The sequence below is a fragment of the Leiobunum rupestre genome, chromosome 11 (genome assembly GCF_980474605.1).
Source record: "Leiobunum rupestre chromosome 11, qqLeiRupe1.1.hap1, whole genome shotgun sequence".
NCBI lineage: Eukaryota > Metazoa > Arthropoda > Arachnida > Opiliones > Sclerosomatidae > Leiobunum > Leiobunum rupestre.
Window position 1 is genome coordinate 47,833,650 of NC_143394.1, and position 23,923 is coordinate 47,857,572.

Consider the following 23,923-nt stretch of genomic DNA (forward strand, 5'->3'; position numbering starts at 1 on the left):
TTATTGTGACGTCATATCCGGCCCTAATTGAAAGAGCAGGAAGCTTCTCCCATCCCTATTCACCTCTTTTCCAATCCCTTCGCCGACTGCAGTCCGGATGCTGGGAATTACGAAGCCGTTCGCCCATCCAGACTCTCGCTCTCCGCAGTCTCTTACGATCCAGCGGGCTACACTTATGACGTACCGCGGTTATTACTGGGTATTAGAGACCACCCTTTCGCGGGCGCCCCATTTGTTCGCCACTATCGGTACGTAGGCAAATTCGATATCGCAATTTTAGCCACATTAATGAGTTTCAGATAAGCTGGGCCCTTCGCTCGCCACTTGCCATTGGGCCCGCCGCCGACGTCAATGGAGCAGTACGCGCCGCCAATTGTAGCCGCGGCCTTAAAGGGCGTCATCTCTTTAGTAGTCTATTCCGAGGGAATTCATAGAGGCCGCCACTCTCTACACGGACAACTTTTAAAGTGATTACGTTTCTCCGTCCCTTTGCGCGATGGGAATTGCTAGCGCTACTTTGTTCGAATCGAAGAAAATAAGGTAGATAAAGAAGAGAAATTACGTTGTAAATTTAATTAGCCATAATATATATCTATCGTTCCTTTGAGGCTAGCGCTGCACCGATGGCTATTGACTTTATACCGCGTAATACTTAACTAGTGTAATTTGATTGATGGCATATTCCTAATTTCGCGAGTACAGGCCGCCCTAATTTATTCAATGGAACTAATTAACATGTTTTCTTCCCGCACTTCCTTCTATAACTTATCCAACAGCCTTCTCTTTTGATCCTCATAATATATTCAATAAAGCTACTTAAACTTTAAATATGATATTATGGGTGTATAACTTAAGACTTTGTTAAAACTTTCTTTTGATCATTGTCAACACTTATTAATAGATTCTGTTTGATCAAAGTTGCGAGGTAGCCGTATAAAGTTATATTCATTATAATTTATTCTACTTGAAGGGATTTCAGGGCCCATAGAGGTCCTATAATTCCTATAAAATCCTATATTTTCAAAAATGTCCTATAACATCCTATATTTTTAGCAAAACGTCCTATAAAATCCTATAATTTTGATATTTCAAATCGCGCCACTCAAATAATTTTAGGAATAGGATAAATTCCTATACAGTCACTCTAGTCTATACTTTTGTTATTGTTAACATGGTTAGCTACTAGTATATTTTTGTGATTAAATGGTTAAATAGTTTCTATTTTTAAGTGAAAATCAAAGATTTATTTACCTAAATATATAATTTGTTTTTAAATGCGTTAAGTCAATAAAATATAATGTTGTAAAAATAGTCCTATAAAGTTCTATTATTTTTAGAAAAATAGTCCTATAAAGTTCTATTATTTTTAGAAAAATAGTCCTATAAAGTTCTATTATTTTTAGAAAAATAGTACTATTTTTTCTGTAAAAAATGAGATTTGAGTGGGGGCCCTGGGATTCAACGAAGTTCCAATCTTAGTCGCTATTAGTTAGATTTGAGTGGGGGCCTTGGGATTCAACGAAGTTCCAATCTTAGTCGCTATTATTAGCACTGGGCAATGCTGAAATTTATAGACATTTAAGCCGCTTAGTAAGCTAGTACTATTCAGAATGGCTACTCTTTTTTTTTAATATAAAGAAGGGTATACCATATAAAATAGTAAGTATAGACTAGACTGTTAACTTTGGCGTTAGTATCGTATAATAACTTTTTTAACTTTCGTGTACCGAGATTTACCGAACTATTAACAAGAAAATTCATAATCCGTCAGAACTTTACCCGCCGAACCCTCTTCGCTTTGTTTCGCAATCTGAGCTTACAATTAATATTTTCACAAATTGGTTTGATCACACGCTGACTGAAATCGGTAAATAACTAGTTTTTTGGTTTGGACTTTAGTGTGAACGAGGCTTAGACGAGCTATCAAAATTATCAGACGTTGCTGTGATTTCCAAGTGCCCCATTCACCATTCCACGCTATTGTTTACTTTAATTATTTCTTCAAATCCGCTTAGTGGTGCTGTGAATTGCAAGTGCACCATTCCACGCTATTGTTTACTTTAATTATTTCTTCAAATCCGCTTAGTGGTGCTGTGAATTCCAAGTGCACCATTCCATGCCATTGTTTACATTAATGCTTTCTTCAAATCCGCTAAGTGATGCTATGAATTTCTAGTGCCACATCAATTCTTCAAAACCAAATAATAATAATGATTTCGGAGCGTACCGAAAATCATGAATAATTATTTGAGTGAAAACCAGTCATCTTTTAGGATATCGATTGGAAACTAATGGCATTGATTTTTCAGCGATGCCGGAGAGACTCCTCCGGTACTCCTGGTCAAATTATCAGTTCACCGCTCTGAGCAAACTGCGCGTGTCCCAACGGTCATTAGCAGTCATAAACAATCTTCAACAATCTTTCTAGTTCTCGCTCGACTGAAGGAGAAAAAAATGTGGTGGAGAAAAATGGGGATTGTCAGGGCGAAGGCGTATTGGGAGCAAAGTCATTTGCAACCGGTTGACTTCGGAGCTGTCCGCCGCCTCGAGTCGACTTCATTCGGTGGCGCCTGCTCGAGACGTTTCGCTTCCTTGCCGCCTTGTCTTTCACCCCCACCCGCCGCCCTACAACCACCTCTTTCACCCACAACCCCTTAACCTTTTTTCCGGCTGACAGCCCCTTAAGTCAAGCCTCGAATCTATACCCCTGTAATTACATATTAGTATACTTTATCGACTGTATACTACGCTACTCTGTTAAAGTGTTTACGTACTCTATACTCTTAAAAGTTCTTTAATTACGAACCTAGTCTTTTAAAAAAAAATTCTGTAGTCCTTTATAGTTTTTAATTTAGTGCTGAAAGTATTTGACTTAACGCGCTCGGATGTTTGGAAAGAAACACTGTTTAATAATGCGCTTCATCTTACAAGGAGAGTACCCGAGGTGTTTATTGCCGATTTGGTTCAAAGTCGGGCGTAATGTAGACCTATACGAAATAAGAAATTTCCCCACTTTAAACAAAAATAAGATATTTTCCTTATTTTACTGAAAAATTGTTACAATTTTGCCTCAAAAATGTTCCAATTTACCCAAACTTGATGAAATTTGCCTAAATTTGGTCCAAATTACACATTTCGTTATTTTCAAATTTTTAAATAAATTCGTAGCTGTGAAACCGAGAAAATCCCATGCATTTTTAAATGGAGATTTTTTATTTTAAGTGGTCAAAAACATTTTCGTTTGCGATGGTAAATCGTATAGGTAGTGCAACGTCTACTTTTGGTAAATTTCATATCTCATATAGGTCTACATTACGGCCGACTTTGAAGAAAAATCGGCAATAAACACCTCGGGTACTCTCCTTGTTAGTGGACAATATCTCGAATAATTTCCTGCAAAATATTAGTTTTAAACGTGATCCGGGGAATGCATCGAGGCCCGGTTTTTTTGGGGTAGGCCATCTTTGGGGAAAATTCCGAATCCCTCTTTGAATAAAATCACGATCCTGGAAAAGAAAGCTGGATATCCTAAGTTAATAATTGAGAAACGCTCGGGAGTACCCCGAGCTAGTCCGCGGATGTCTGCTCCGATTGAATCCCTGGAATTACTCGACGCTAAAGCGAGAAGGCGTACTGTCGAGTGAAGTCTGCGTAACGGGTCAACCCTTTTTCAATTTTCCGACAAGAAACAAAATTCGGGGCCTCGGCTTTTTCTCGTTTCACGCTTCGATTATTTTCCATCTGTATCGGGGCGCCGTCAGTTTCGACGGCCATCCTTTCTTCGATTAGAGTTGTCTTTCATTTAGGCGGCTGGCCCCCTTAACCAATATAAAACACCGGGACCCCGTTTTTCGGCCAAAAGGAAACGAGCGCTTTACGGTTGTTGACCGGCCGAGGCTTACGACGCCGACGGTTTCGTTCTCTTTTGATCACCCGTAATGATGACGAAGCGATCCGTCGGTTGGGGCAACGCCACGACGAAAAATCCACCTTTTTAGCCCGATCCTCCTTTCGATACCTATACGTTATTTTTATTGTAGTTTCTGGATTTGGTCCAAGCAGGAATTCACTTATTTGTCGAAGGGGATTCTTCCTTTTTTCCAGCATTTTATTTTAAGGGTACTCTGTATTCTTTATCTATTTATTTTTTACGTGTAAGTTCATTCGGAGAATTTTGGTCGGAATCTTAGTTGGCCGTTGCTTCAAACAAGCGGAGGATCGTGAGGAATACGAGCGTATTTCATTTTGTCAAAAATCCTGACGCTTACGTAAATCCTTTACTCCCGTCGCCAAATTGAAGTCTGACCGGCCGTTTATCTCCCTAACGCCTAATGTACTTTTGCCACCCACGGATTGAACGTCGCTTTTTTAACAGAAAGGGTGTCGAGGGATACAACGTCTGACAAAAAAAACTCGCTAGAAATGAAAATAAAACGATGCGAGTGACTCCACCTTTTTATCGACTCGAATTTTTGGGATTATTTTTTTTTCTTTCTTGGCGCGCTTAATATAAACGCATTCACTCGAAATATGGGTGGCTTAAAATCTTCCCTCTTTTAAGGTGAATCGGAAGTGAATTTTTTTGGCGGGCGAGACAGTGTACGCGCGTATATCTTGAAACATCTCTCTCTAATGATTTTAAAGGCCTTAAGCGTAATTTATGATGGAAGCTCTTCTTGGTAAGACGAGCTCGATCGATGATTGAGTCGCGAACCTTTTTTCATCCTCGCTTAATCGAGGTATCGCAACGCCCTGGATTGTATTTCGCCTGGCCACAAGTTATATAACTTCTCATTTTTTTTTCTTTCTTATTGGTTCTAACGAGTCTGTTTGCAGCCCGGCAAACATTTTCTTTGATAGTCTTTCGAAATGGTTGCGGGGGAAATTGCGCGTGATAACTCGTAACAGCTGTCACCTCGAGCGCGCCAAAAGTGATTCCTGCAACCTCCCAAACTAAATGATCGTCGTACGTTATTCCAACCGTACAACAGATAAGACCCTGAAACCTCTGTCTCGCTTTCTTAGCTACATATCGCCCTATTTAGTATTTAATTTATTAGGGAATATCAAATAATGTCAACGAAGTACTTGGTACAAAAGCGGGTTTCGTACATGACCTGGAAAAAAATTAAGGCAATTTGAAAATGACCCCGAAAAGTCGGGCAATTTGAAAATGACCCCTAAAAGTCAAGCAATTTGAAAATGACACCTAAAAGTCAAGCAATTTGAAAATGACACCAAATAAACATTCAAATCAATTTTTGAAAAATTAATTAAAATTTGACTATTTTCTCGTCATTTTCGGAAGGAAAACGCCCTCTGATTCTGAGCGCTGTTGCGATAACTTCGGTTCATTTACATCCGTTTTGTTATTTTCTATATACATTTTTGTCTTGACAACAAATTTGGTCTATATACATGTATTAACCGGGCTTAAAAGTCTGCAAAGACTTAGCCCTGTCCCTCTTATGTACTTCAAAAGAGTCAATTAAAATAATAATAATAATAATAATTATTAAAATTAATTTAATAGCGCATCTAAATTTTTTAATTAAGTAATAATAATAATTATTATTATTATTACTTAATTAAAAAATTTAGATGGGCTATTAATTTAATTTTGAATTATTTTTAGTTTGTAAAAGTAAAGTACTAAGCTATTTATATTTTATTAGAACGACGTTAAATGTAAATAAATTTTGTACTCCGCGGCCATTAGTGTTGCATCCGACCCCTCCCCGTTATACGTCTAGATTCATCGGTTAAAAGCCCCCCGTTCTAACACGAACATCTCGACTTCCTCAACGCTCCGCGGACGTTTAGTCCGGCTAACTTGGCAATAGGGTAATAGCTTGATCAGCGTTCGCGTTTAAACTTCTAGCTCGTTCAAACTCGCGTTGTAGAAGCTAGATTTCGCTCTCGAGTCGGGAACGTGCGTCGCGGTAGAATCGCAAAAACGCTATTTCAATTTAATGAATATCTCCTTCGTGCTTGTCTTGACATTTTCGCCCCAACTAAGTCGCCGCCGTAAGAGACTCCCCGAGTAGACTAGACCAAGTACCTTAGATGGACCCGCTCCTAGTTGGCCCAAAGTCACGTACAAATTCTTCATAATTCTTCCCCTAATCTTACAGCGCCGATAACGAAAGCTGACTGCCTCGCTTTATCAGGACGAGCCTCTTAAGACTTTGAAAACGCGGTAGTTCTTCCTACGCGCGAAGTAAAAAAAACCTACACTTTATATAGTAGACATTAACGTGTATGGTTAAAGGTTAGTCATATAATTTGATCGTTCACCCGTTTTCTATACGAAGAAAAGGGTTTGTTACGTTTTATCAGTAGAATTTCCTCAACCTCCACGAAAGGCGGTAATTGGGGTGAAGTCTGTTCTAAATCCTCTCAACTGTAATCGTGGTACGGGCAGTAACAATTTAGGGGTGCTGGTTCTTTTTTCTCTCCATTGCCCCCCTGCTAGTCGCTTTCCCCGCAATGAAAGGGGATGCTTTTTCCTTTCGCTTAGCTGTCCCTAATTGGGCCTGTGAGAACGTATTTTACCCTCCGAGTTTCGTTTTTCGCCGAATCGGCCGCCGAGGAAAGCTAGGTCCGTAATGATGGTATTTGACTCGGGGAGTTTTTCGCTTAATTAGGACGTCTAAAGTTGCCTCCGTTCAGCCCTTCTCCCTCGCTTTTATTTTATCCTACTTCTTTTTTAAACTGGCAGTATTAGAGAAAATAAAAGGGTAGGATGTTCTTGTTATCTTTCGTTTTAATCATTATTCCCCCTCTTTGAATTTTTGCAAATCCTTCGCGATGTCGCGTTCGACAAAAACAACGGGTTTTTTTTTGTTATCGTTTTGAAACGAGAGGGATCTGGTTTTCTTGGTTTAACGTTTTCCACGAGGGATTTGGTTTACTAAATGTTTGCTTTGCTCCGAACACCGGTGCTTTGAGTGTGGAACACTTTCACAGGCGCTGTAGGCCAAAAATAGGCTTTGTTTCCCTCCATTATTTGGATTTTATTTTCAATCAATTTGTAGCGAACTTATTCAAGTTATGACAAATATAAAGTACGACAAAAGTGCATTTACATATCATTCTCTATTTCTATTTGTTATTTTAAATAGAGTTGGGTTTTATCTGTTTATTTTTCGGGATTATTTTTGTGATCTGACTTTTAATATTGTTATGGCAAAGGACCATGTTTTTGCTCGATTCCCCCCCCCCCGACATCAGAAGGGACTGTGGGCGTGGCTGAAACTTACAAAGGGGAACTTTTTCGTATACGTACGCTAGAGAGTAATTTGAAATTCCACACCACCTGTTCGACGCTTAAAATCCGATTCGTTTTGCGTTTATTCAAAGAGCTAAAGGGGCCTTGGAAGTCAGCAACTTTTAAGCGGATATTGCTTAGTTCCTACATTTCTCTCCACGGTGGCGCTGAACGGACAGCGGAGGCTCATTTCTCCATAGGCCAACCCTTTTCCGATTTATTTCGTTTATGCTGACAGAAGCGAAAAAAGTCTCGCATATTTTGGAAAGGCGCTCTTTAGAATAGCTGTCTCTGCCAATAGTAGAATATATTTCTCAATACAATAAGAAACTGCCTGCTTCTTCCGATACGCGGTACGAAGGCCAAGGCTTAGCGAGCGTTAAATTATTTCCGCCTATGACCCACTTCTTCGACCGCCTCCGCTATTTATACGCGCCACTTCCTCATTCCCATTGTTATAAGATTTAATATACAGTCGAAGTATTTTTAAATCTTAATTAAAATAGCTACTTCATTTCTCTTGGAAGAACCCGCAAACGTCTAGCGGTCGTGTTATTTTGGCAAAACGTTGTATAACGATTATGTAAGGGATTTTTGGCGAACACCCTATCAGCGCGAGATGCCAAAATATTTTTTTTTCGTGAATATTTGTGGTTTTTGGAATGGGGTGCCTCTTTGTTGGGTCTAAATATTATGGGAGTTTGATGGAAATTTCTTGGCGCGTTGTCTTAACAGTTGCCGAACTAAGAACTTTTTTCCCATGGCACGTAGTTTTATTACTTTTTCGCGACAACCCCTGGTATAATTTTTCATTATTATTATTTTTTCTTGAACTATGGCCAATTTTATTAATTAGTTTGAAATCTTTTTTTGCCAACAACGTATTCTTCCCGTTTGTTTGACCATGAAAAGAAACTTTAATGTGACAGTCGTTAAGGGTTTTTTCGCGTATAATTTTAATGTTCTCTCCTCGCAGATAGTTTTGCTTCGTTTAAAACATATTGAACGCGTTTAAGAGCTACTTTAAAATATAAACTGCCGTTTCGAAGTCAATTTTCCGTAGAAAATAAAACTGAATGAAAATTATTTCTCTGTTTTCCTAAACCGCATATTGGGCGTGACAAAAAAATCAGATATAATAGTCGGAAATTTATGGGTGTTTCTTTTATCGTTAATCTATTTTTAAGTCGGTGCTTATTTAAAATGGAGTTAGTTTATACCAGGAAACGTCTTGGTTGGATATATAGCGCATTTGCATTAAACTGTTTGTGGAATATTTTGAAACATGGAATCGTTTCTTTTTACGCATGAGTTCGTAATTCCGCTCCTAAATCCGCATAATCTGTGTCGTTATTTCCCTAAAATGCTTCTTCAAAGCTTTGCTTGTTTTTCTGGTTTTATAAATTTCTGTCAGTTTTAAACCTAGGCTTATTTTTATATTGTTGAGAATTTAAAGCCTTACGTTTTTGTATAAATATAAGTACCATAACTCTAAAAATACCTTTTTTCTTTCTTTGTAGGAAGTAGGCAGTATTATTGGCAAGGTAAATATTGTTTTATCCGAATTTAACTGTAATAAAATACCGAAAAACTGTTTACTTAAAATGATTTTTTTTTGTCTTTTACAGAAAGGTGATAATATCAAAAAATTCCGAGAAGAGGTAATTGTGGTTGAAGGCTTCATCTATATCGTGATTGTCATTGGAAATTAAGTATTTAGCTTAAGTATTGGCTTATATTAGCCGAAATTTATTTGTTACGCGTGATATATTTTGAATTCAAAAGCTGAATTAGTTTTTACTTTTGTTTTGCGAAATTAAAAGGATTGGCTATACAGTGGGTTAGTTGGCTGGAAAAGTTCGTGTCAGATACGCGTTAATAATGTTATCCTCATTTATTTATGGCTTTTATTTCAATATCGCGATTGACGGGAGTATTTAAAGGCACATCCAATTTTCCCCTGCCAAGGCCTAGAAATCGATTTGCGAAAGTAACAAAAAGAAATGTTAAACTAGCCATAGCGTGCTCAAATTTAAAAGTACCCGAGGTGTATTGTGAGGCCGGGCTCTTCAATTTGCATTCATTTACTACTAAGTAATTGTTAAAAGGAAGAAGGCTAGCCGTCCAGAAATTGAAAAGTACGGGCCTCTCTTTTTACAGAGGCCTTTTTATTGATTATTTTCTCAATTTCCACACGTCACCTTTATCTAATTCCGGAAAGCTCGATGAAATTTCCAGTTGGAAAAACTATACCTGAAACGTTCCAAAAAAATCAGTTTTCATTTATTAAGGAGGGGTCGCTTTAATATTTATCGTATTAACGTCGAGGAATTTTCGACCCCAAAACCCTCGACCCCTTTTTCTTTTGAAATATTTGACGTTTAATTTAATACCCACGCTTTTTCTCCTTCGAGCAAAGGCTTAAAAAAGAGAAGCTATTAACAAAGTCTCCCGGACATTTTCGACGTTAAAGACTCCCCTTATAATAGAGTTTGAGATGGCTAAGCCTAGGTCCAACTCCGACGTAGGTGTAGCCTGTCCCCCCTATTCTAGTTCACGGGGTCAACGAGAGAGGTCGCTTTGGGTGTAAGGGGAATCCGGAGGTCCTTAATAAAAGGGGTGAGGACCCTGTTTTGATTGTCGGTGGAGTTGGTTTTTCTCTGGTCCCCGCGACTAATGACGTGGAAGAGCGCCCTCTATAAGGAAAGGGATCCATAATTGGTTTTGTCAACAAAGGGGTTTTACATTGGGCCCTTATTAAAGGGTCCGGAGCAACAACCCTAAGCCCCTGATTCGTTCTCCGGACGGAAGAAGATTGTTTTGGGAGGAAAAAGGATCGAGAGAGGAAAAAGTGGTAGGAATGATGAAGCCTCTTTTTAATCTCGATCAGTCGTAATATATGAAGTGCGCGTACGTCAAGGGGTCCATGCTAATGAGAGTTTAATGCCGCGGTGCCTCTTTCATCTTGCTCAAATCCGTCCAGCGCATCATCCCTCTTCCTCTCTCCTCCGCCCTTGCGGGATAACCCTAACTGAAAGTGGTTTTCCAAGTTGAGTCGCGCGTCATTTGGATTTATTTATTTTTCCTTCTATTCGCTTACTCCATCAATGGGAAACCAACCGGAACCGAATCTTGGTGCTGCTAGATGGTGCTTAAGCGGAGTTCATACAGACCTGGAACAGGGTTCGTACACGACCTGGAAAACCTGGAAACGTCAGGGCATTTTAAAAGGTTTCCAAAGGGTCAGGGCAAAGTCAGGGAATTTTAAAAGGTTTCTAAAAGGTCGGGGAATTTTAAAATGTTTTCAAAAGGTCAGTGAAAAGTCCGGGATATTGAATTTTTTCCCAAAAGGTCAGGGAATTTGAAAATAGTCCCCAAAAGTAAGGGAATTTTAAAAAGACCCCAAAAAAATCAGGCAAATAAATTTTTGAAAGAAAATATTTTTCAAAAATTTTACCTCAAACCATTCATTTATTCTACAAAAATGGTCAGGGGAAATTTGTTCAGGGAAAACCTAGAAAGGTCAGGGAATTTAATTCCGGAAATTTTGTACGAACCTAGTGAAAATATCAGGGAATAGGCGCTTCCATAAATCATCCTCCCAGGAAATCGCCAAGTAGTAATATTTTCAAGAGCCAGAACCCGCCAGGTATTGTTTATATAGTGCTTGTTGAAATAAAGGAAACTTTTCACCTGTAAACAGAACGTTTTGTTTTGACTTAGCCTTAATATGTCAAAATAGCTACCTGGTTAAAAGGGAACGCTTGTTGCTGCCGTAAAGGTGAAATATTTTCATTATTTTAACAAGCACTATATAAACAGTGACTTGCGGGTCCTGGCTCTCGGAAACATTACTTCTTGGCGATTTCCTTGGAAGATGATTTATTGAAGCTTCTATTAGATTATCGACAGAAAAGTCCTCTTTTTTTTAAATCAGTGAAATTGATGAGGGCTTAGAAAGTTTGTCCTGAAGACTACAAATTTACATTAATTTTCTTATTAAAAATTTCCCTTTATTATGGAACCAATAGTTAATTTTATAAAATAAAAAGTGGTTTTTCCCAGCTTTTTAAAATGTTGCTCTTATACGTCACAAGACCCAGCTGTATTAGTATTATCTTCTCACGCGCACTAGAAAAAGATATATTCCTCTGGCGTTCGGAAATTTGTAAAAGTAAGAGCAACATTTAAACAAGAAGGATACGTTACTTTATCGAAAGAACTATTTAGCCTAAACTTCATTCAGTAAATAAGTTACTCTGTAAATCTTAGTTTTAATTGAAGTTAACTCGCACCTGGAAATATCATTGAGAAAACCTGGGAACATGAACTCTGTTAAAACGTCTCGGCGTTTTGATTTTGAATGTTGGTTTTAAAGATTTTTCATTATCCGTATTTCATTTTGGAATTTTACCCCTGTGAAAGCGTTTCATTAAAAATTGCAAATGACATTTAGAAATCTCGCGGTTGTAAAATAAATTTGGACAATCGTAGATAAAATATTTGACATTCGATTTCTCTGAAACCTTTTAGCACGTATTGCTAAGACAGTATAACTAATAGTTGGAAATTCGATTTGCTGATCGACCTGTTAGTCGTTTCCAATCCTCTCCTTTTTTTCTCTTTAGGTTCGGAAATACGCCGAACAATCGATTTTGATTACTAGGCTCATGGCTAATTCTAAACATACGCTGTCTACTATATATAGAAGAAGGGGGGTTGATGGTTGTGTCGCGTATCCCCCCGGTTCACCGGTAAAAGAAACATTGCCTTTTTTCCTTTACTTGACCTAGAAAGTGTCCGACATTTGGATGGTGAAACATCGTATCTATCCACGAGGAAGTCGGTGAACCTTCGTATATCTGACACGCTCTTGGCAGCTTTTCTTATTTATAGTTTTTATCCCTCGATACGCGCCCACGATACCGAGCTAACCCCAGGAGGAGATGGCGATTTCATCCCGTACTTTGAAGCTACTGTTAGGTGAGATTTAGGGTAAAAATCGCTTCGAGGGGTTTCGCGGCAAATTTCTCGAAAAGGAAAAAGGGGTTCGCGGTATCGACAAGTTTTTGGGGGGGACTTTTTCAATGACTGATCATGATGGAAGTGCGCTGCCGGAGCGGCAAACATTTGTCTTTGTCATTTAAATTTATTTCTTTTTCTGGCTCGTTTCTGAACGCGCCAACAACAGAGTGGAGCCAAAATCAACATATCCGATGGATCCTGCCCCGAGCGGATCGTCACCATCACAGGCTCGACGGAAGCCATTCTCAAAGCCTTCTCGCTTATCGCCAGGAAATTCGAAGAGGTAACACCCCCCCCACCCTCACCTCTACCAAATACCCTTCCACTGCCGTCCATTAATAGCGTTTGTCTCACAAACCTCTAAACCTACCTATTCATTAGCTATCACTATTGGATCCTGGTCTGATTCTAGGTTGGGTGTTAGCGGTGTAAACTTAGCTCGGTTACTCGGGTTCAAGACTGCGGACGCGCTTATTAGAACACCCTCGTTAAATTGAACGGATCATATCGTGATTTAAAACTGGTTACGTTGTGGTTTAAAACTGGCTCGTCGTGGTTTAAAACTGGCTACTTTGAGATTTAAAACTGGTTACGTCGTGGTTTAAAACTGGTTACGTCGAGATTTAAAATTGATTACGTCGTAGTTTAAAACTGGCTACGTTGAGATTTGAAACTAATTACGTTGTAGTTTAAAACTGGCTACGTTGAGATTAAAACTGATTACGTCGTAGTTTAAAACTGGCTACGTTGAGATTTAAAACTGATTACGTCGTGGTTTAAAACTGGCTACGTTGAGATTTAAAACTGATTACGTCGTGGTTTAAAACTGGCTACGTCGAGATTAAAACTGATTACGTTGTGGTTTAAAACTGGCTACGTCGTGGTTTAAAACTGGCTACGTTGAGATTTGAATCTGGTTACGTTGTGGTTTAAAACTGGCTACGTTGAGATTTAAAACTGATTACGTCGTGGTTTAAAACTGGCTACGTCGAGATTTGAAACTGATTACGTCGTAGCTTAAAACTGGCTACGTTGAGATTTAAAACTGATTACGTCGTAGCTTAAAACTGGCTACGTCGAGATTTGAAACTGATTACGTCGTAGCTTAAAACTGGCTACGTTGAGATTTAAAACTGATTACGTCGTGGTTTAAAACTGATTACGTCGTGGTTTAAAACTGATTACGTCGTGGTTTAAAACTGATTACGTCGTAGTTTAAAACTGGCTACGACGAGATTTAAAACTGATTACGTTGTGGTTTAAAACTGCCTACGTTGAGATTTAAAACTGGTTAGTGGTTACATCGTGGTTTAAAACTGATCACGTCGAGATATAGAAGTTCTGATCACGTCGAGATATAGAAGTTCTGATCACGTCGAGATTTAAAACTGATTACGTCGTGATCCACGTTCCTCAGTTTGACGATAGAAATAAAATCTTAAAAGTAAACAAAATGACCTTAAAAGTTAACATTTAATCCCTTAGATTATGACAACGGTTTAAGGTTTCCGACAATTTTGGTCTTATGGGATTGTAACTGGAGTTTCATTTCCAATATAACGAATGAAATTTAATATTTTGCTCTTTCTCTCAAAGGTAATTTTTTTGTTTCTATTTCGGGGCTAAAAAATATCATTTTCCAGTAGAAACACGATTCGTTTTATCCGATAGAAAATTGATGATTGTTTAGACCGTCATCTTCGAATGTACTCTTAAAAATAGTTTATTCTTATGATTAGACCCAAAGTAATAACGCGAACCCCTTTACTTGGCAGGCTGGGAATATCGGGTGCAAGATAATACAGGGTTCATACAGACCTGGAAAACAGGGAAATAGATTTTCGACAGAAAAATCCAGGAAATATAACGGAAATCCTCATTATTTAGTAGAAAACAGGGAAATTTATAAAGGTTCAGAAAGTTGGCAATAAAGAGTACAAATTTACATCAATAAATTTTTCTTACTAAAGATTTAAATTTATAACTTCTCTTATGTCTAATAATATGAAACCAATTAGATTTAAATCATAAAATTATGGATCCTATATCTCTTCATTAAAATATTGCTTAAGTTAGAACTGACAATGAGAATTACTTACTGGAAAAACCTGGAAATATCCGGAATATCGGATCAATGAACCCTGGATTATCTTTAAAAAATATTTACTACACATCCCATTATATTTTAGAAAAAATTGAGTTTTACAAAATAAAAAGGTAATAATCTCGCGAAATACCTTATTTCTATTTATAAGATGGCTTATCCATCCTCTTTCTCCTTAAAGAACCGTGTTATTTACCTGGCAAACAATAGCTGCAGTTTACGCGTGTAAAATACGACAAAGCGAGGCTGGAAAACTAACTTTTTTCCGCGAAGGAAATTATGTATGAAATTTTCATGAGCTCTCTGAAGAGTTGAAGGTAATTTTTTTTAGTTTCGTGTCTTCTCGGAATACATTTTTCCTTGGAATATTTTATTATTGATGATACCTTCGCTACTTTATTCCGTGTGGAATTTTTCGGTGATGTTGTAACGAAATTTTTCCTTACCATCGCCAATACACCGCTCCGTACGTTACAATTAAATTAGTCATCCCGGGTAAACGCCTATCGTTCACTATTGGAGATAGCGTAGCTGCTGGTCTAGATTTTAAGTAGGCTTACACTAGTAATTAAATTACTTATGTCAGGAATTGCCAGGTTTAATAATATAACACTTAAATCAAAATATAACACTTAAATCAAAATATAACACTTAAATCAAAATATAACACTTAAATCAAAATATAACACTTAAATCAACATATCACACTTAAATCAACATATAACACTTAAATCAAAATATAACCACTAAATCAACATGTAACAACTACATCAACATGTAACAACTACATCAACATGTAACACTTTAACACCTTATCTCAAAATAATCGCCAACAACTTAAATCCTAACATTACCGCCCTCACTACCTCACCCTTTTTGGTATTTCAGCTAGAGTCAAAAGCAATACTTATATGTTCAGTTCTCAGCATCCCTTGGGTCGAGTTCACAACCGCCGAAAACGCGGCACTCCATGTAATGTCTCACGCGTAACCAACCGCACATATCCGAACACCAAAAATATCGCGGCTCTTGGCACACTTAAGGAACGGCAGCTTAGGCGTTCGCGTACTTCTCAGGGCGCGAGTCGAGGGTTCCTTAACCCTTTACACTGTCTTATAGCAGACGGGTAACTCATTTTACATACTAAATGTTGCTTCAAGTTGCTTTTTGCTCAAGAGCAATATCTGCGCCAGAACCCGAGATTCAGGTCGTCATCCGGCGCAGAAGTTCAGCAGACTCCGTTTTACTCTCAAAACTTCTTGAAGAGACCCTATCCAAAAACCCCTAGATCGTGGTTTTTCCGCGAGGCACTCGCGTCACCAAGAGGCTGAACTGATTTCGCCCAATCGATGAAAGGGGGTCACCCCTTTGCACCGGGCTCGCATTATTTCCATTTGGGACTAATTGGGGAGTGAGGGTCATAGGTCGAAAGTTGTTTTTCGACTTTGGAGAAATATTTAACTGGGCTCTACAAAACGAATCACACTGGCAATCCTTATTTTCTTAAAAAGACGGTTAAGATAAAAGACACTGTTAGGAGCGGGGGTACATATGGTTTCCTTTATTAACAAAGGGGATACTTTTAACTTTAAATTCGACACTAGCGCGAGGGGCAGAAAGACAGCAGCTAACGCTTTCAAGCAACAATAGCGAAAAGGTTTTTACGACAGGAAAGGCGTGGGGAGCGCGGGACTTCGAGGCCTACGGAGTCATCGCGTCCCTTCTAAGAATGTCGACGTTATATGGTTCCAATTACTCCACCCGCGACCAGCGTGAGATTCGCATTTGGAACCCGCTCGAAGAAACTCTACAATAAGTGTTATTCTAAAAATAGCCGATTCTTTAAATTATTTAAGAAGCTAGAGAAAGCCCAGAAAAGCAACTACCATTAATATTTTATTTGTTAAAAGTGGAGATTAAATAAGAATATCTAATAATATACGTTACTATACGTTACAACTCCCCCCCGACTAGCGTCGAACGTCCACGTGAGACCATCTGGAACTGCGATAGACAATCACGGGACCAAGAGGTAACGGACAGCAAGAAGAAATTGGCAATGGCACAGAAGCAGACAGATAGACACCCGTACCCAAAAACTTCGAAAACTGGCCAAGGCACAAACAACAACGGCCTTGAGAAAAAAATCACACGATATGTATATAACAAAAAAAAAACCAGACTGCTCGCTAGTTACAGGCGCCAGGGGACTACGACAAACAAAACAAAAATACACAATACGAGTCCAACGAACTGAACCAAATCAACCCAAAAAAAAATTTTGTTTTAAAGCAACGCAACTAAATCAAACAACGCAACTACACCAAAACAGAGACGACTCAAGCAACTCATAACAAGTACACCTTGCATTAAAAGCAACAAGTAATACCGAACTAGCTAGACGGGCTAATCACCTTCCACAGGCGGGGCCTTAAAACTTGACCGCCGCTTACTCCTTACATAATCATGACTGAACAGCAGAACAACGGATGTTAGCGCGACCCACAGATTGCCCTCCCTACGGCATTACGGGGCCTTAACGCACGCTTTCTCAGGGGTTCGACCTCATTTTCCACGTTGGCATCTAGCGATTCAACGGGTACGACTACATTTCGAACGTCCAACTGCAACGCAGTACGCTCAACATAGGGTTTCAACTGGGAAACGTGATAGGTCCCTTTGAGGGGCTTATTATTCATCGACTCCAACCCGTATGTCAATTTACTATACTTTTTACCCACCCGATAGGGGCCATCATACCGTGGGGCCAGCTTTCGCGCCTGGTACTCTACCGCGTTAGAGAGGAAATGGTTCAAACGCCACACTAAATCGCCCTCATTAAATTCAACGTCCCGATGTCGCTTATCGTAATAACGTTTTTGCCGTTCTTGGGCCTTTTTCATCCTTTCCCTCGCAATATCCAGGGTCTTTTTGACCCTTGGTAGGAGGTTAATCCCATAGGCATCCCGTTGGTTGTCATTCAAATACTCATCAGCGGGTTTATCAACGAGTTCAACTACATCTAGGGGGGTTCGAATTTCCCTTCCAAACATCAACATCGCGGGGCTGTAACCCGTCGAGTCCTGGACAGCTGATCGGATAGCCATCGCATGCATCGGTAAATGTACATCCCAATCTCTATGGTCATCGGTTACAAAAGAGGCGATTTGAGTTCCAATACTTCTATTGAACCTTTCGGTAATATTACTTTGGGGTGAGTACAAAGAGGTAAATCTCTGGGTAACCCCCATCTGTTGCATAACACCCTTAAAAACTCTGGACACAAATTGCGAACCGTTGTCGCTTAACAACTTTGATGGAAGGCCGTATCGACAGAAAATATCATTGACTAGATGTTTAACTATAGGGTGGGTGGTTGCCTGTCTTAAGGGGAATAACTCGACCCACTTAGTGAAATAATCAGTTACCACCAATATGTAACGGAAACCGCGCCTACTCCTTGGGTAGGGTCCTTTTATGTCAATGGAGATACAATCCCAGGGCTCTGTGGCACTATTTGATTTCATTAAACCAGCGGGTAACGACGCTGGCACCTTATGCGCCTGGCATACTAAACACGACCGACAATAGTCATACACATCTTTGGTTAACCCTTGCCAGGTAAACTGTTTTTGAATTCGGGCCAATGTTTTCTTGACCCCGAAGTGACCAGAGACCGGTAAATCATGACTGACACGGAGAATAGTGGGGCGGAAAGAGTCGGGAACCAACATTTTATAAGAATCACCCGCGTCGTATTTCCCCACATCTTGGTAAATTATCTCGTCCTTTACATCGCATTTTGGAGCAATTTTCTCCACCCACTCTTTGATTACAGGGTCGTCGGAACTAATATTATTATTAAAATACTCAGCTAAGGCCCTCAACTTGGGGTCACTTTTCTGAGCATCTATCAGCTCTTGTTTTTCATATAATACACTACTTTGGGGGATAGGGGCTTTACATACAGCAGCAACTTGACCTATGTCAGGGTCACAGCCCTCGGGAATTCGCGACAGGGCATCGGCGACCGCGTTATCCCTGCCGGGAATGTGGTGGACAGAGAAATCAAAAGCCTGCAGTCGGGTGTTCCATCTGGCAAACTTGCCTGTGGGGTCGGGGGCGGAAAGGAGCCATTTTAAACTACTATGGTCCGTGTAGACCTCGAACTTGGTGCCTTCAAGATACGGGCGGAATTTTTCCACCGCATACACAACCCCTAAGCATTCCCGTTCCGTGGTTGAATATTTTCTTTCAGTCGCACTAAGCGAGCGGGAGGCATACTGTATCACATGGCGCTTTTTGTTTATTATCTGGGACAACACAGCACCTAGGCCTTCGTTTGACGCGTCACAATGAATAGTAAAAGGGTAATTGTAATCGGGGGACGACAATATAGGGGCAGTTATGAGCTTTTCTTTAAGACACGCGAAGGAATACTCCTGCGCCTTTCCCCATGACCATTTCGCCTCATTGGTCAGTAATAAGGTAAGGGGTGCAGCTAATTTAGAGAAATTCTCTACAAACCTCCGATAGTACGAGGCCATGCCTAAAAATCGACGCAACTGACGAACATTACGCGGGGCTGGGAATTCACTCATCGTATTAGTCTTTTCTGGGTCTACGGTAACACCGGAACCAGAAACAATATGCTCAAGTATTCTACTTTCAGACCTGCAAAAATGGGTCTTTGACGCTTTAATGGTCAGGCCCGCCCGCATCAATCTATCAAACACCTCTTCTAAAACTTTAATATGGGTGTTGAAATCCGCCGAGGCCACGATAATATCATCTAAATACGCGCACACACCATGATGGGTCAGGTCCATAAAGAGGCTATTCACCATTCGTTGAAACGTGGCTGGCGCTCCGGTCAGCCCGAACATCAAAACCTTGGGTCTAAATAGCCCTCGGTGGGTCACGAAAGCCGCCACGTCTCGATCACCTTCAAACATAGGGACCTGATGATAGCCACTTCGCATATCTAGTGTTGTTATGTACTTGGGACAGTTCATTGAATCGAGGATATCATCGATTCGCGGCAGCGGCTGGCTGTCTTTAGTGGTCAATTTGTTCACCTCTTTATAATTAATTACCATCCTCGGGGACCCATCATGCTTCCAAACAACTAAAACTGGGGACGCCCACGGGGAACTACAGGGCTCAATCAGATCGAGCTCTAGCATTTCGTCAATGATATCACCGATCATCGCCCGTCTCGCGGGGGAGGCGATGCGATAGGGGGCGCGAGAATATGGTCGACACCCTTCCGCCACCTTTATATAATGCTGCGCGCAACTAGTCTTCCCCGGTCGGGTCGAAAACACCGACTTATAATTATCAACTAGGCATTCTAACTGTTCCCGTTCTTCTCCAACTAAAGGACATTCTTTCAACGCGTCCCTAATTCCATCATAATCAGTAAAATCATTAGTATATTCGGACGTAAGGAGGGGGCTTATTCCAGAACAACGCAACTTAAAATTATCCCTAGTATAAAACCGAAACTTCTCATCAAACTCAGCTTCGTAACAAAAACTACCTTTCCCATAATCAACAATCATACCAACTTCCTGCAATAAATCTCTGCCCAAAATACAAGAATAAACCAAATTGTCAACGTAAACAGCTTCAAAATCTAAATTTTTCTTAGGCAGACTAACGGGTACAGTCACCAAACCCTGGGTCGCTAAAAGGGTAGAGTCGGATTGACGTAAGGCAATATTACCGTCGGTAGTGGGGAATCCCTGGGCCTCCAAAAGGGGTTTTAAGGCGCTGTTAATAATGGTATGGGAGGACCCTGGGTCTACCAACGCGGCGCACGGAATGCTACCAAGAAAAACATCAAGAAAATCCTGACCCCCTGTCAATTTCGGTATACCCTTTTTAAAACTACACTCCGCGCGTTCCCCCGCCTTCGTTTCACTTTTGTCTATTGTCGAGACGCGGACGAGCCCGCGGGGGTTCCTTTCCGGGCGTCCGCTCCACCGTTTCCCGATCGTTGAATTCCAACTCTTTTCGAGCAAAACACAGCTTTATGGCCTATCTCTCTACAATTGTAACACATCAGACTAGGGTTATAATACACGCCATTTTTAAAGAAAGTCGAAGGATCGGGCGCTGGGGAATCATTATGGGGGCGAGCGCGTCTATCACAATTGCGGGAAAAGTGTCCGGTTTGTCCACAAATAAAGCACGATACTCCCGTAATTGGCGGAGGGGCACTACTTCTTTGCGGGTTAACGGGGATATACTCTTGGGGTCTAGTTGAGTGAGTCATGGCATTTAAATTTTCAACAGCTTCAACACTATCTATTACCTCACGCAAATTATTAAAGACCTTCGTCGTCAGGTGAATTTTTATTTCTGGGCGCAAGTTTCTAAAAACTAAACGGGCCTGCTCGCTGGGACATAGGGGAATATTCAATTGACCAAAACAGGCCTGCATTCGGGAGGTAAAAGAACTCACTCCTTCGGTGGGACCTTGCCTCATATCCGCGATTTTGTCCTTAACATAATTGTCATTGGACACTCGTTCAAAGGTGCTCCGCATCTTTTGTTCGAACTCAAACCAGGAATTAAACCTCGGCTCCGCGTGAAACCAATCCGCCGCTGGTCCGGTCAACATATTCGGCATCCAGCGGTGGATAAATACGTCCTCGGGGTCATTTGTGGTCATCATGACCTGGCGGGCCCGCCGGAGGAAGTCTTTGGGCCCCGCATCCGTTGCGTTTCCAGCGTAGGTGGGGGGTGGCAAGGGGTTAGACCATACAAATGATGAGCTAGATAAGGGTTGTTGGGGTAAACTTGGGGAATAATGAAACGCGTTATAATGGGGGGGAATGTACGGATTACTGGGAAAAATAGGTGGAATATTAGGCAAAATAGGGGCGACATTAGGCAGAATAGGGGTACCATTAGCTAAATTAGGGGGAGCATTAGGCTGAATAAGGGGAACATTATACACACTCGGGGGAACATGAGGCACACTCGGGGGAACAAAAGGCACATTCGGGGGAACAAGAGGCACACTCGGGGGAACAATAGGCACACTCGGGGGAACAATAGGCACACTCGGGGGAACAATAGGCACACTCGGGGGAACAATAGGCACACTCGGGGGAACAATAGGCACACTCGGGGGAACAATAGGCACACTCGGGGGAACAATAGGCACATTCGGGGGAACAATAGGCACATTCGGGGGAACAATAGGCACACTCGGGGGAACAATAGGCACATTCGGGGGAACAATCGGAGGGAGGGCAGCAAATGCTGCTTGCATCGTCGCTTGAGCTGCGGTGAGGGATTGCAACTGGGCCAATATTTGATTCAGGACACCGCTACTAATGGTTACCATCCCCGTGGCTCCGCAACTAGAGACACCCTGACCAACTGCAGTCATTTGATTTGAAGACACATGCAACTGAGGGGGGTTATTCAACTGAGGGGGGTTATTCAACTGAGGGTTATTAGGCAACTGAGGGGCAGTAGCGGTAGGGGAGGCCGGGCGAGAAAACACACTATCAGATGCACCCGGGGATCCAGGGGGGGTTCTGGATGTAGGCATTGTAGAGTCTAGGGAGGAATTTAAATCGGTGTCACTATCGTAATGATTATATTCCCGAAAACAACTGTCACAACTGTACTTTTTGTTAAGCCAAGGGGTGCACTGTGGGTGCATCAAACACTTTCCTTATTCAACTAAACCAACTCTTTAAACAACGAACCGCCCAACTAATGAGTGAATAAACAACAACTACACATCAACTAATCAACAAAAAAAAAAATCCCACAATGACTCCTAACATCAACAACTTTTCCTTAACTCTTTATTCTATTCCTCAACCCTTAATGCCCTACGACTGTAACATCTATTTCGCGTCCCCAGCTTAACTCCTTTGAACAATATGAATAATCCTAGCAAAACGTTCCCAACCCATTGAACTCAAAGAAAATGTCATAATTGTATAAAATCCACAATAAATTAAAATTTACATTCATGCAACCTGGAAATAGCGATACAACTGAAAACTCGGTTTAAGCTCATCGTATTAATTTATCACTTAACTAGAGATCTGTATATATAGATCCCGGCTGGGCCCCCACTTTGTAACGAAATTTTTCCTTACCATCGCCAATACACCGCTCCGTACGTTACAATTAAATTAGTCATCCCGGGTAAACGCCTATCGTTCACTATTGGAGATAGCGTAGCTGCTGGTCTAGATTTTAAGTAGGCTTACACTAGTAATTAAATTACTTATGTCAGGAATTGCCAGGTTTAATAATATAACACTTAAATCAAAATATAACACTTAAATCAAAATATAACACTTAAATCAAAATATAACACTTAAATCAAAATATAACACTTAAATCAACATATCACACTTAAATCAACATATAACACTTAAATCAAAATATAACCACTAAATCAACATGTAACAACTACATCAACATGTAACAACTACATCAACATGTAACACTTTAACACCTTATCTCAAAATAATCGCCAACAACTTAAATCCTAACATTACCGCCCTCACTACCTCACCCTTTTTGGTATTTCAGCTAGAGTCAAAAGCAATACTTATATGTTCAGTTCTCAGCATCCCTTGGGTCGAGTTCACAACCGCCGAAAACGCGGCACTCCATGTAATGTCTCACGCGTAACCAACCGCACATATCCGAACACCAAAAATATCGCGGCTCTTGGCACACTTAAGGAACGGCAGCTTAGGCGTTCGCGTACTTCTCAGGGCGCGAGTCGAGGGTTCCTTAACCCTTTACACTGTCTTATAGCAGACGGGTAACTCATTTTACATACTAAATGTTGCTTCAAGTTGCTTTTTGCTCAAGAGCAATATCTGCGCCAGAACCCGAGATTCAGGTCGTCATCCGGCGCAGAAGTTCAGCAGACTCCGTTTTACTCTCAAAACTTCTTGAAGAGACCCTATCCAAAAACCCCTAGATCGTGGTTTTTCCGCGAGGCACTCGCGTCACCAAGAGGCTGAACTGATTTCGCCCAATCGATGAAAGGGGGTCACCCCTTTGCACCGGGCTCGCATTATTTCCATTTGGGACTAATTGGGGAGTGAGGGTCATAGGTCGAAAGTTGTTTTTCGACTTTGGAGAAATATTTAACTGGGCTCTACAAAACGAATCACACTGGCAATCCTTATTTTCTTAAAAAGACGGTTAAGATAAAAGACACTGTTAGGAGCGGGGGTACATATGGTTTCCTTTATTAACAAAGGGGATACTTTTAACTTTAAATTCGACACTAGCGCGAGGGGCAGAAAGACAGCAGCTAACGCTTTCAAGCAACAATAGCGAAAAGGTTTTTACGACAGGAAAGGCGTGGGGAGCGCGGGACTTCGAGGCCTACGGAGTCATCGCGTCCCTTCTAAGAATGTCGACGTTATATGGTTCCAATTACTCCACCCGCGACCAGCGTGAGATTCGCATTTGGAACCCGCTCGAAGAAACTCTACAATAAGTGTTATTCTAAAAATAGCCGA

General features: G+C 40.7%; 1 protein-coding gene across 6 annotated transcripts in view; it reads left to right on the forward strand.

Moving 5' to 3' along the window:
• mub (poly(rC)-binding protein mub) overlaps window positions 1-23,923 on the forward strand; it is a 346,307-nt gene that overhangs the window by 295,619 nt on the left and 26,765 nt on the right. For all 6 annotated transcript variants that reach the window (XM_090163435.1, XM_090163436.1, XM_090163437.1 and 3 more), the window contains 3 exons: window positions 8,791-8,814; window positions 8,899-8,931; window positions 12,462-12,578. In XM_090163435.1, coding sequence (XP_090019561.1) covers window positions 8,791-8,814; window positions 8,899-8,931; window positions 12,462-12,578 — 174 coding nt within the window. The remainder of the gene's footprint in view (window positions 1-8,790; window positions 8,815-8,898; window positions 8,932-12,461; window positions 12,579-23,923) is intronic.